Below are 12,938 nucleotides of genomic sequence, written 5' to 3' on the forward strand. Positions count from 1 at the left end.
AAAACCTCGAGCTTTTGTTCCACGCTCGCATTCTCTGGAAGGGGGATGGGTATGAAACCCATTGCTTGCCACTCGTCGCTAACTAAATCGGTGGTAGCGGTCGGGTTTTGTTCTTCGCCGGTTGCCATCTCGGGGGATGGGGAATTAAGAGCAAATTTTTGACTTACTTGCTCTTCAGAAAGACCACGACAATTCACACAGCGGTGTGGCTTGTAGCTGGAGGTCCTGTGTTTCGGGCAGTTGACGTAAACCTTTTGAGATAAGGGTTTGTTCTTGACTTCCCAATGGCAGCGATCGCAAAGAAACGCTATGCAGTAGGTCCCACTGGGCGTGCCAAAATGTTTGGCTCCAGTTTTGTTGCAGCTGGTCAACAATCTCTTTTCTGCGCGGGCGTGCCAGCACCGTTTGGGTGCGGTCGTCGGGGGTGTCCCTTGACCTGACTTCTTTTGAGCGATTGTGGACGAGGAGAGCACCAACCTCATCGCGGGATTCTTTGTGCCTCGTGGTGAGGACTTTTGCTAAGCTTCTTCAAAATCACACAATCGATACTCGACGTCGTAGATCGAGCAGAGCGAAAATCATTGGGAAGTGGGGAGAACTTGCTAAAGCGTGACTTTAGCTTGGCTGGTTTGCGAGGGCATTACCCTTGCTTGGCTGGTTCCGTAACCGTTGTGGTCGCGGTACTACAGTCGGCTCCCGAGAAGACTAGGACCGAAGCACGTTGACAGAGGGTTTGGTGGCACTGACAGTCGGCTCCTGAGGATTCTGGGACTGGAGTGTGGTCACCGGTAAGAGAAGAAGAAGGGTTTCTCTGGAAAGGCTTGGATGATCATAGAGATTGATTGATGAATTGTGTCTGTTACTTCGTCGTAGCCTCTATATATAGGCTGCCAGGCCAAAGTGGTTGACTTTAAACAAATCATGATGGAGCACTAATGGAATTATAGAGCATTAATGGAATTATGGAGCACTAATGGAATCATGGAGCACTAATGGAATCATGATGGTTAGATTGAATGCTTCCCCACGTTCATGCTTTTGGGTTCAAACAGGTGGATTCTCTCTATTTAGGTTAGTGTTGGCGGCGGAGGCGCGGTGGTTTAAAGCTGCGGCGGTTGGCGAGAGTTTTTGGCAAATTCTGTGGGACCCTTGCTTCATTGGGCTAGGGTTTCTATTGGGTTATGTTAGAATGGGGTGGGCTTTGTTGTTTTCGGCCCATTAGAAATTTAGGATTTTATTTTTATTTTATTTTTGGTCATTATTCCTCTTTTCTATAAGGGGAATATGACTATGTTTGCTTTTGTTCAGAGAAAAGTTCGCAAAGAAAATAAAAGTCCTGATGTAAAATTTACAAATCTTCGGGATTCTTGTTTTCTTTGTTTTAGGCTTATTCCTAAAAGGTGGGTGTACACACTACAAAAAAGAATTCATTTAGCTTCACCATTTAGCGTCGGCGTGAGAATGCCGTCGCCATTGATCTAAAATTCGCTACGGCAAATGTGGCGTCGCAAAGAGAAAAATTATTTGCCACGGCATGGCGTTGCCGTCGCATAAATATGCCCTCAATGACTACGGCATATTCTTTCCGTCGCCAAATTTCTTTAATTTTAGCTACGGTAATACGTGCCGTCGTGTATTTTCATTTTATTCATTTTGTTTTGTTTTATTTTTTGACATTTGGGTGGATATAGGTGCCAAAATTAAACATGTTGGCAAGTTTTTAGGTTTTTGGGTTCAGAAACTTTGTTCTTGTTCCCGCTCCCTCCATCTGCTATTCCCCGCTCACTCCATCTAGTCGACCATAGCAATCTCTCAAACTCTCAGAATCCCATCCCTCTCTCTGCGACTCTCAAACTCACTCTCCCCCAATCTCCTCCGCGGATGATGGTCAACGGCATGGGCACGGTGGGCTGACGACACATCAATCTTCTCTCAATCTATCCTCGAATCTGATTCCGGTCCGACCCTCTCCTCGAACCCAATCTGGCCGGTAGTGACTTGTCCTCTCTCTCTCTCTCTCTCTCTCTCTAAAAACTCAGATCTGTTTGAAAATCTGAAATCTGAAACCCAGTTCTTGGTTTCTCAATTTCCCCTGTTATGTGTTTATTTCACTTTAATCAAAATTGAAATAGTGTAGGCTGTGTTCTATACTTCTGTGTAGAAATAGTGGTGTTTGTCATGTTCTTGGTTTGATGGGTTTACCGGAAATGCTTTAGTGTTGTTTATTATGTACGTGGAGAATCAATGTTCTTGGTTACTGAGGCACTGGTGTATTGTTCTAGTAAAACCTTTCAACTCCGATTCCTGAAAATTGGAAGTCAGATTAGCTTGATTCGTAGCTTTATTATGAGGGAGTAGGCATAATTGGAATCTTGGACTTTGTAGTTGTGAAAATATGACTTTCAATTTCCTGCTCTTAGAAAGCAATAGAGTTGGGAATAATTTGTGAGATTTGTGTATTTTTGCCAAAAACTTACTGTTTCCTTTCTACTGGAAAGTTAGGCTGAACAAGAAACAAATGAGGTTTATGCGCATATGAGTACACTACTGGTGTGGTGGAAATGGGTCAATTATGGAAGGAGATTCATGATGCTTAGATGCCAACGTACTGATTATGGGATATTAGTTTAGAAATATTTTGGTGGCTGTGATGAATTAGTATATATGCATATATTTTTCTGTTCAGTGGTAAGTCTCCGACGAGATCTGTAATCTAACCTTGATAGCTGTTCACATTGTGAAGATTCACAGATTATCATTTATTGGTTTTGTTTCAAGAGATAAATTAGTCCTGGCTACCTCCTGCTTTTTCTGCAATTTTTCTTTTGTTTTGAAATGTTAGGGCTTTTACAGCAAAGATATATATGTTTGTGTCTTCTGTGAAATTGGAAAGGATTTGAGACAAATCAATTAGTTTTGTTTTAGTTTCTGCTGAATTACTGATAATACTTGTGGACACCCAATTCAGTAATCATGAAAAGTTTGAAGCTTTTGTGAGACTGGTTCGATGGTTTTGATATTACGGTTTGTGTTTTGAATCAGAGTTTGAGGAGGTTGGAATGAAAATGATCTATGTTTTTGATTTTTGTTATGAGTGTGTGACATGAATTGGTGAATAAGAGTGTTAGTTATTGATGATTCACATTCTTTTGGTCTTAGCTGTTTGTGATCAGTTGATTATGTAGCCTATTCACTGTGCTTGAGACTGTTTATTAAGCAAGGTTGATCCTGAGTGAAATGGGTTTATGGGGTTTTTGCAAAGGCCAAAGTTTGTTTTTGTTCTTTATGCACACCTAGAGATCTTAGCTTTGCATTATTTTATATTGAAAGTTTGAAACCCATTAACAGAGGTATAAGAATTCCAGAATTGAAATGATATCAATAATCTAATCCCAGTGACAACAGTAGGAAAAGATATTGTTTTAAACTACTCTTCCTCTGTAGTGTTTAAACTGCTCTTCCTCATGAACTTGGGTCTCATTCGTTCATTTTTCGTGTTCCATCAGGATTACTCACATTTCTTGTTTATGGTTTGACTACAGCTCCTACATTTGAACTGGCACTGTGAAACCTCTTAGCTTTCAATTTTGGTGTATGTAGTTCGTTTTTGTTCATTACCTTATATTGTTCCCTGATTGCACACTTAGCAGGTATTTCAAAGGTCCTGAGCTTCTGGTTGATTTACAACATTATGAGTATTCTTTGGACTTGTGGAGTCTTGGTTGTAAGCATTTCCCAACATTTTTTTTCTTAGTCATCTAATATATTAGATACTGCTGCATTGTTGTAATTTTTTTGCTGGTATGTTATATCATCCCCAATCACCCCTGACAGTATGCTCTCCTCAATGTCGACCACTTAAGTCTTCAAGTTTTATTCACTTGTTCATCCTCTTTGTGCAGTCTGAGCAACTAGTTGCGACTTCACTTGCTCACTTGGTTGAGTCTGCATCATATTCTGGATCTGGAAACCTAACTACGAAGTTCCAACAGGCAAAGAATCATGAACCCTTAAGCTTGTGTGCTGTCTTTTTTTTTTTGTATCATATTAGATCATGCCCTGCAACTTCATATCTCATGATAATAGTTGAAGTTTTGTATATGGTAGTAGTAAATTCCTGTGAGTACTCCTTTCTAGTTCCAATCTTAGTGTGCTTTATGTAACGTGGTAGTGTTTCTTTCCATTCATAAATAAAATAAATCTATATAAGCAAAACAAAGAAATTGAGTTGGATATTGTTTAAAACATTTACTTAAGATCCAAATTGGCTGTAGGTCATCAATGAAGATGTCATTGTTCATGATTCTGAGGGAAAAGAAATTGAGTCATAGCTTCTTCCTCTAGATGATGTCCATCTGGGCTTAAGGAACTACTATGTTAAGGCATATACACTATCTCGGGTGCTGAAGTGGCAGGTTCAGTCTTATAATTGCTCATGATTGAACTTTGTTATGGGAGCATACCTGGGGTCTATTTTTGCTAGCAATATAAACTTGGGGTGTTGATTTTTCTCTTTTGGTTTAGGTGCTAGCTCGACCAGATCATATGTTTACACCTTCAAAGTAGGGAAAAGTTGACTATTGAAGATGGTCAAGGAAATGTGAAACTCTCTCTTTCCACAGATCAAGGCAAAATGATTAATTATGTCAATAGCAGAAGCTTGGTATGTACTGCATCTCAAAGCTTCTTGATTATTATCTTATTTGATGCTTAAATTCTGTTCTCCACCATTATTACCTTCTGACATCTGTTTCATTACTTTTGAAGGTGGAAGAATTGGTTCAGCAGTCTTACAGCTTTTATAATGGGTATAATGACAGTAATGATGAAGCTCCTCTGATTCCTCAGGTATATGCATACTGAATAGAAGTTTTTTCTCTTCTCTAAGATCCAAGAATTTTTCAATTTCTTTAAGTGGTTTTGTAATTTAGTGCATGTTTCTGATTTAGATGATTAAGAAATACAATGACATGTACAGGAGTGGAAGGTAGTATTAAAATCATTTTTTCTTAGTTCTGTGTATCAGCTTATATTGAGCTTTTCAGTTCTGTGTAAAGATCAGTTGGAATCTGTTACTCTCTTAATTTTTTTGATGTGCCATTCTCCACTTGCATCTGTTGTGGTCTCTTATGTATTTCAAATCCTTCTTAGGAGTTAGGTGTGAATATACATGTCACTAGAATATGACTATGTTCATGCTGCTTCGTTTTTGCACAAATATTCTTTTGTATCAATGGTTTGTTTCTTTACTTGCTGAAGTTTGATGATGATTGTGAAAAGAACAATGGTACATGAATTGTGGTTATATGCTCTCTGTGAAAGTTTTTTGCTGCTTAATTAGTCGTTTGCCACTATTATCATCAGTCTTGTCAAGGAACAAATAACAAATACATGTTTCTGACACTTTCTGTTTTCGATTAAAAATGGAAAAGGAAAAAAAAAAAAAAACAATCTAGATGCTACCTTTGGTATTACATGCAAGTTGTTCAATGCTACACCTTGGGTTCATTACTGAAAGGCTGTTGATAATAGACCTTACACAATTATATGACTTGAGATTTATATGTAACAGCTGATTCTTATCAGTATTAGGATAAAATCTCAGATTCTGAATTCAAACTACATGTGACAATATCCGATCTGTTCATGTTTCATTTTCATGTGAATCCGATTTGATATTTGTATACTTGTGCATTATGTGATAGGTTCAAGATGCAACCAGTGGCCATGAAGTTAGAGGGAGTCCATAGGAGAAGGAGTTCATCCACATTCAAGTAGTGATCAAGAAATTGAGCATGCTCCAGTACTAACCAAGCCCCTCTAGTTAATGATAAATAGTATTGTGGTCAAGGATTCTTTTGAACAATATTAAGTTTGGCAATGTTTCCTTTCAGTTATCTAGTATGGAAGGACCTTATAATTATGAAAGACTGGTTGGTTTGGTTAATTTCAGTTTGTACTTGGTAATAAAATATAACTTGGCACTTATCTTTTGATTATATGATTTCAGTTGTGAGATAGCTATGATTGAAAGGATTATTTTGGTGCTTTATATTGTTTTACTATATCTTTTGATTAGGTGCGTAAAATGGCAGAAAAAATTTTGGTTTGAAAAAATTGAGTGGTCAATTGGTTGCGACGGTTATTAGCTGTTGCTAAAGCTTCATATGAAAAATACTTGAGGTGGCGACGGCAATGATGCCGTCGCAATTTTAGAGGGAAAATCAATTTCCCGCTTATTTCTAATCAAATTTGGAGGGAAAATTTCTGGAAAAATAAAAAAATATCAAAAAAAAGTTTATTGCAGACAACGGCATTTGCCGTAGCAAATAGGTTACTTGCGACGGCGTTTTCAGTCGCTACATGCCGTCGCCTAATAAGCGACCAAATCATTGCTACTCTCGTTGCCGTCGCTAAATCCGGTTGCGACGGCGTTTTGCCGTAGCCACGAGCAATGGCGACGCCACCAACGACAACGGTGTAATTGCCGTCGCCTAGCCGTCGCCATTGGTCTTTTGCGACGGCAAACAGACTTTCCGCGACGGCACGAAGCCGTGGCAAAATGAATTCTTTTTTGTAGTGACATGGGGTATTCTGGGTAGCTTATTTTATATTTTAAAAAATATTGTGTTAGGTCGTTAGGACACTCTGCAAAACGACTATTTCTGTCGACCCCTTAAGAATATGTTATTTTTGTACTGCTTGCTGAACTTCAATGAAATGACTGACCTTTTGCCTAAAACAAAAAATTAGCGGTGTTAATCAAGTCTTTTATTTTGCTTGGTATAGAGACCTAATTCAAGCCGTTGAGTTGATGTAATACTTTGTTTCTGACAGCTATTAATGATAGTTATCTCTTTTGTTTTTAATATTTTTTTAAAATAATAGTTAACTGTTATCTCAAAAAAAAAAAAGTGTAATTTGAGCCCAGAATAAAAATATAAAAAATAAAATTATTCTTTTACAAAGAACATTGGGTAATACTAAAAAAAAAAAATGCTTTTACAAAAGATCATTACGTACAGGAAAACCAATCAGAAACTCTATTTGATACTGCATGTACGAACATTAGATGTGCGTCTAGACTGGAACTAGGCTCTCCACATAATTTACTCCTCCACAAAACTTGATCCTCTCTCCATCTTTGAGAATTTTTCTCTTTGTCTCGCTTTTAGGGTCATACGAAAACAGGTCTTGAGGTACAATATTATCAGCTGCCGCATCAAAAACTTCATCACTTTTGTCGGATGCAAAGAGAAATTGATCCTTCCAACTTCCCAGGAGGCGCGTTCCTTCTGGAATTACTGAGTATTTGAATCTGAACTGTCGAGCCCAAGCTGGATTTTGTATTTGTGCACCATTCTTACAACTCCTCTTTGATTCTTGATCGGTACTCATCACCCAAAGCGCTGCGTTGAGATCGATCGTCATTGGCCGAATAATCAAGTGCTACAGTCGCCGGTGAATTTCTCCATGAGTATAATTGGAGTCCGCCCCAATCATCATGATTTCGTAGATCCATTCGTAGCTGTATCACAATGAAAACCTCCTCACGTAAATTGAATGACAAAACACAGCACTCGTCCCCTGCTCGCTGTACCTTCCAATACAGCACTCCATTCAGTGTATTCGAAGTTGATGCAAAAGAATTTTCACATGATGGAAACCCTAACTCGTTCTTGGCTTGTCTCCAAGAATTTGTGCTTTGGACTAAGACTTGAGCTCGAAAAGTTGTAAGTACTTTGCCATGATCGTAGGGATCATCACTATCATGATGGAAAACTCTGACCAGTTTATATTCAGTAATGTCATGATCATGAACGAAATCAAAACCTATAAGAGGACAGGACAAAGAGTTGTCCTTTACACGTAGTATATCCTCCTCCTCATCCTGATCCAAAGGAATATTATTATTAGGTTTAGGAAGAAACCTAAATCGTTCTGTTGCTGGGTTCCATACTACTATTAATTGTTGGAACACAGGAGCATTATCTTCTTCACCCTCTCTAGTTCTATTCTTGTCATTCTCAATCCCAATTAACAGAACACAGCAAACCGCCAGGCCATTACTAGATCCCACAAGCCATAAACCACCACTTCTTTGGCTTGTAAGGTTCCAGAAAGGTAATCTCAAAAACGTTGTTTCTTCATCTCGAAGCAATGAGAATCCAAGAAGTGGTTTGAAATTATTTTCAGAACTTCCAGCTAGACGCGAGAGAAAGAGAAGACAAGGATGATGTGGATCAGAGCATCTAGAGCGATGCACAAGGTGTCTGGAAATGAAATAAGGACTTTTGGTGAGAGCATACCACTCTTGCGATACACAACGAAACCTAAGTAAAGACTTGACAGGCAGATATGAGAGAATTTCTACTAGGACATCTTCCTGCAGACCTAGTGTTAAAGTATCGCTCACCTTAACAACTTTGCTTCTACTAGTTTCTATTCTTCAATTATTCCAGCAGATGTATAGGAAACGAATTAGCTGTATATATGGTACCAAAGGCAAAGGGCCAGGACTGCAGCAGATGTCTACGACTACTATGTGTGTAAATAAGTGCCATTTCTACCAGAAAGGCTATTTACTGCACAAATACTCTGCCGAAGAGGATTGGGATTAAGAATAGGAGTAGGAGACCTAAACAAAAACAGAACACACAAACAAACAAAAAAAGAAACCCAAAAGGAATAGGATTTGGAAATTTTACCTGTAAAAAGACAAGTGTTTTTTTTTTTTAGACAGTTTATATAGATGTCTATATTGGGGCAAACGTGTTCTCCTCCATGAGAAGATTCTACGTATTCATGTACCAAACACCATGAAGATTGAGAAAATGATATCAAAGCAAGCCATGTGAACATGAACAATAATTTAAGCTTTACATCATCGTTTTGAATTCATAACCTCCCCCGTTGCCAAGTTGAAATTGTTACGTTTTCAACCATGTTGTTTTATTCTCATAAAGCTTTCGCTTGAGATCAACTTCGCATAAGAGGATCAACAATGGTCCTTTTCTTTATTCAATTATTCACCAAATCTTCTGGAAAGAAAACAGAGGATTGACTATTGGCAGTGTATACAAAGTGCTTTGTAGAGCCCTAAGCTCACTGTGTCGAGCTGTATCAACAAAGTATAAAGAATCACAGTGGGGTTAGTTACAAAGTAGCAGAAAATTCACGGTTGAAAAGCAGAATGAGCAAGAACAGAAAGCGATCAACAAGAAAAAAACAATCGATACGATCGAGTAATACACATTTGGACATATATAATATGCTTGAAGATACAGATATGTCAAAAGCGCAGTCCTCAACAAGAGAATTTCGTGTAATTTACATGACAAGATCTGTAGTACAAGAAAGTCATGGTAGGGGCACCAGATCATCATCCCACTATGAACAAATTAAAGAATTTTTGAGTTTCAAGCAAACCCAAAAAAACAAAATAAGGAAAAACCCTACTTGGCCCAAGAAGATGTAAATCGGTTACATATGATCAACATCGGAATGCCATTTCCGATCAATTCAAGCAGTATCATGGAAGTGTTAAGTAACCCATCCTTCTATATATCTTACAGACCCTGTGCATGTCGTAAAGCTCGCAGTGCAGTTCATAAAATGTGTTCAAGCAATTTCGACCCTTCGGAGCATGTGCTCGTCGTAAACTCTGCTGCCACCAGCATTTCGCAAAGCCCTCCTATCGATTTCATCAATCATGCATATATAGTTCAGACCTATGAGAAGTTCTATGATTGCAGCTTCAGTTTTAGCCTGATTGGCAAAGTAGAGTGTCTGTACCAGAAGGACATTTGAACTGGAAACTTCTTGCTGTTTCACAATATTGCGCTCAGAATGCCACCGTATCATGTTGTGAGCGAGCGGACCAAGCCATTCCAGTATCTGTTCAAGCGCGAGACCCCATTCTCCTGCAAGGGCAGGATTGTAGACTGATGAGGCTGTAGTTTTGGGATATGACTTCAGTCTGGCTCTCAGAGTAGTTCGTATACTGGTGGTTAACATATTGTATAGATCGCATCGTGCGTCAATGCTGATCAAATGAGGCGATGATGCTATCTTTTCAATCAAAATAATGATATTTGCATAATGGAGAGCCAGGGCAGCACCACCTAGTGTAGACGGCGGGGCAGTCAACAAGGAACATTTTGAACTGAACAGGGACAATTTAGAATAGATCCTGCTGCTGAAAGACTGAGATGCCATATGTGTGTACTTCATATGTTTCATACTAGTATTGCTCAACCTCATAGAACCACCAATGTTTGGCTTGCAGCTCTCTAGAACCGGAGAACCACCTGCACCAGTCATACATCCTTTAAAAGGTCCAATTTGAGAAAATCGTCTGGCTTTTAATTGCGAATAATTTCCATGTTGAACTGGCTGTTGATGCTGCTTGTTTTTTCTATTCTTACCAGCATTAAGCCTTTGCTTGGAAACTGACCTCCCAAGAGGCCCTGAATAGAACCCACAGAGATTAGCATCAGATGGGTGAACAGAAGACTGCATAAGAGCAGAAAAGGAATGACTGCGAGAGAGACAATGAGAATTGCTTAGTTGAAATTCAGAAATGCTAACTTCACAATTATCATTTCCCTGTCCAAAAGCCATTTGATCACAACTAAAGACCTCCTTGATCCTCTCTCGTATCGTAAAAAGGGATCTTGCAAGAAGTCGGACAACATAATCATAGCTTCTACCCCAAGGAGACATGTCTTGTAGATTCTTCACTTCTTGACGTTGCCATATTACCTTCTGCTGAAACTCAAGCAATCTGACCTGACTTAACGCAGGATTAGCCCGCATTCTCCTCAGGGTCTGCTCAAGGTCCGCCAGCACTTCCAGCTCCTGTGACAATTGCAAAGTATTTGCAACAAACCTGTCCATTTTCTTCATTTTCCTCTCCATTTTCTTCCACCGGTACTCCCACCCAAATGATGGCATACCATTCTCAAGAGGATCTTCGAAAAAAATTTCAAAGTTGTGATACATAGGATCGGAGCACCTCTTCCCAAGTCTGACCACACATGTTGCCAGATATCCCAAGTTCTCAATTATCTCATTCAGTGAAAGTTCCATCAAGTAATCTTCGTCTTCGGACACGAGCCTTCTCACCCCGGTTGAGTTAACAATTTCTTCCCTCATCCTCATCATATCCCTTTCACTCAAACTATTCCACAAATTAACCATCTTTAACATCAACCCCGCAACTTCAAACGCCAGAATTCCAACCACAGGCTTCTCAGCCTCCACCACACGACTCCATGAGAACCTTAAACTACCAAACCACGACTCGGACGCAATCTCAGCCCCCATTTAATCAAGCATAAACAGCAAACCAAAGAACCCCACCAAAAATCTCAGTAGATCCCTATGTTCCTGAGCCAAAATTAGATGTTAAACTTGTAAGACAACACAAATTTCTCAAAAACAAAGCATACTCACAAAACTAAACCAAAATCCCTGAATCTACCAAAGGCTCAATAGCAAAACCAAACACAATCATAACCCAATTCTAACTCTAAACCCTTCATTTGGTTGCTCAAGAATCATAGAAAATGAGAAAACAAAGAATACCCAAAAACCAATTTCATGTTCTTTCATCTCAGCCAAGTTCCAGACTTTAAAGTCAAACAGAGAAATTAGTGGCTCCCCCAGGTCCCAAAAACAAGAATTCCCCACATTTTCTCACAAATAGAACACACATTTCTAATTGCTCTCACACATTCAAACAACAATACCCAAAATTAAGCAAAAATTGAAAGTACCAACTTTGTGTGGAGTGAAAACTCACTGTTTAGCTTGAAAAAGGTGGAAGCTTTAACATCTCTGTGAACTCCTCAAGCACATAAGCAAGCAAATATGATTGAGCTACAGAAGACAAAGAAAAGGGCTTTGGGTCTTCTTGGGTCTTTGGAGCTTCGAGGAATGTGCGTAGGTTTTGACCGTACTCTGCAGCTGCATACAAATAGCCGCGGCCGCAGCTCGAGGGGATAAGAAAGAGACAAAGATGGGACCCCTTAAGAGTCCTAGAGCAGTCGTAGCATCGGTCTAACCGAGGTTTAAAACCATGGGATATTACATTGCCCCTATGAGAATACCAACGGTTGCAATGTTGCCATTTTCATTTTTCCAAATCGAATTTAACGTTTCTATATCTATATCAGGTTAGGTTTTTCACCCAATAAATTGGATGACGTTTCTGTTTTTTTCTTTTAGATCAACTCCAACAGCTTCCTCATATTTTGATTTTTCTCTACTTTAGGAAAAAATGAGTCTCTTTTGCTCCAACAGATTCCCCATAACTATCCCTATTTTAGGGAAAGTGAGGAAAGAGAAAATCAAATTCTCTATATTTACAGCAATCTCTAACATTTTAAGGAAGAATATGGAAATTTTAGAGATTGCTGTAAAATAGAGAATCTGTTGGAGTTGGAGAAAAAAAAGATGCTAAAGCTTTGACTTTTGTTTCCTTATTAGAGCAACTCCAACAGCTTCCCTATAATTTCTGTATTATAGGGAAGCAAAAGTCAAAGATTTAACCTCTTTTTCTTCTCCAACTCCAACAGATTCCCTATTTTACAACAATCTCAAAAATCTCCATATTCTTCCTTAAAATTTTAGAGTTTGCTGCAAATATAGGGAATTTGGTTTTCTATTTCCTCACTTTCCCTAAAATAGGGATAGTTATAGGGAATCTGTTGGAGCAAAAGAGACTTATTTTTCCCTAAAGTAGAGAAAAATCAAAATATAGGGAATCTGTTGGAGTTGCTCTTATTCAGAAATTATAGGGAAGTTGTTGGAGTTGCTCTTACTTCAATAATGATACAAGAAAAGAATTTCAAATTTGGGACCTCAAGGTATTGTAATGGTTAGTTGTTGGTGTTTGATTTGGAGATACCTATGTTTTCTTTGTTGATGTTTTA

General features: G+C 38.8%; 1 protein-coding gene and 1 long non-coding RNA gene across 2 annotated transcripts; one reads left to right on the plus strand and one right to left on the minus strand.

The window, feature by feature from the left end:
• Positions 1 to 1,726: 1,726 nt before the first annotated feature.
• Positions 1,727 to 6,039, plus strand: LOC133722422 (uncharacterized). Its single transcript, XR_009852728.1, has 6 exons — positions 1,727 to 1,990; positions 3,651 to 3,724; positions 3,903 to 4,415; positions 4,525 to 4,663; positions 4,768 to 4,848; positions 5,706 to 6,039. It is a non-coding gene; the product is annotated as an uncharacterized LOC133722422 (long non-coding RNA).
• Positions 6,040 to 9,216: 3,177 nt separating this feature from the next.
• LOC133721566 (protein PSK SIMULATOR 1-like) lies at positions 9,217 to 12,024 on the minus strand. The gene is made up of 2 exons (XM_062148217.1): positions 11,807 to 12,024; positions 9,217 to 11,391 (listed from the first exon to the last, which is right to left on the minus strand). Exon 2 carries the CDS (start codon positions 11,326 to 11,328, stop codon positions 9,622 to 9,624), a length of 1,707 nt encoding a protein of 568 aa, XP_062004201.1. The 5' UTR covers positions 11,329 to 11,391; positions 11,807 to 12,024; the 3' UTR covers positions 9,217 to 9,621.
• Positions 12,025 to 12,938: the final 914 nt, after the last annotated feature.

The sequence above is a fragment of the Rosa rugosa genome, chromosome 7 (assembly GCF_958449725.1).
Source record: "Rosa rugosa chromosome 7, drRosRugo1.1, whole genome shotgun sequence".
NCBI classification, from domain to species: domain Eukaryota; kingdom Viridiplantae; phylum Streptophyta; class Magnoliopsida; order Rosales; family Rosaceae; genus Rosa; species Rosa rugosa.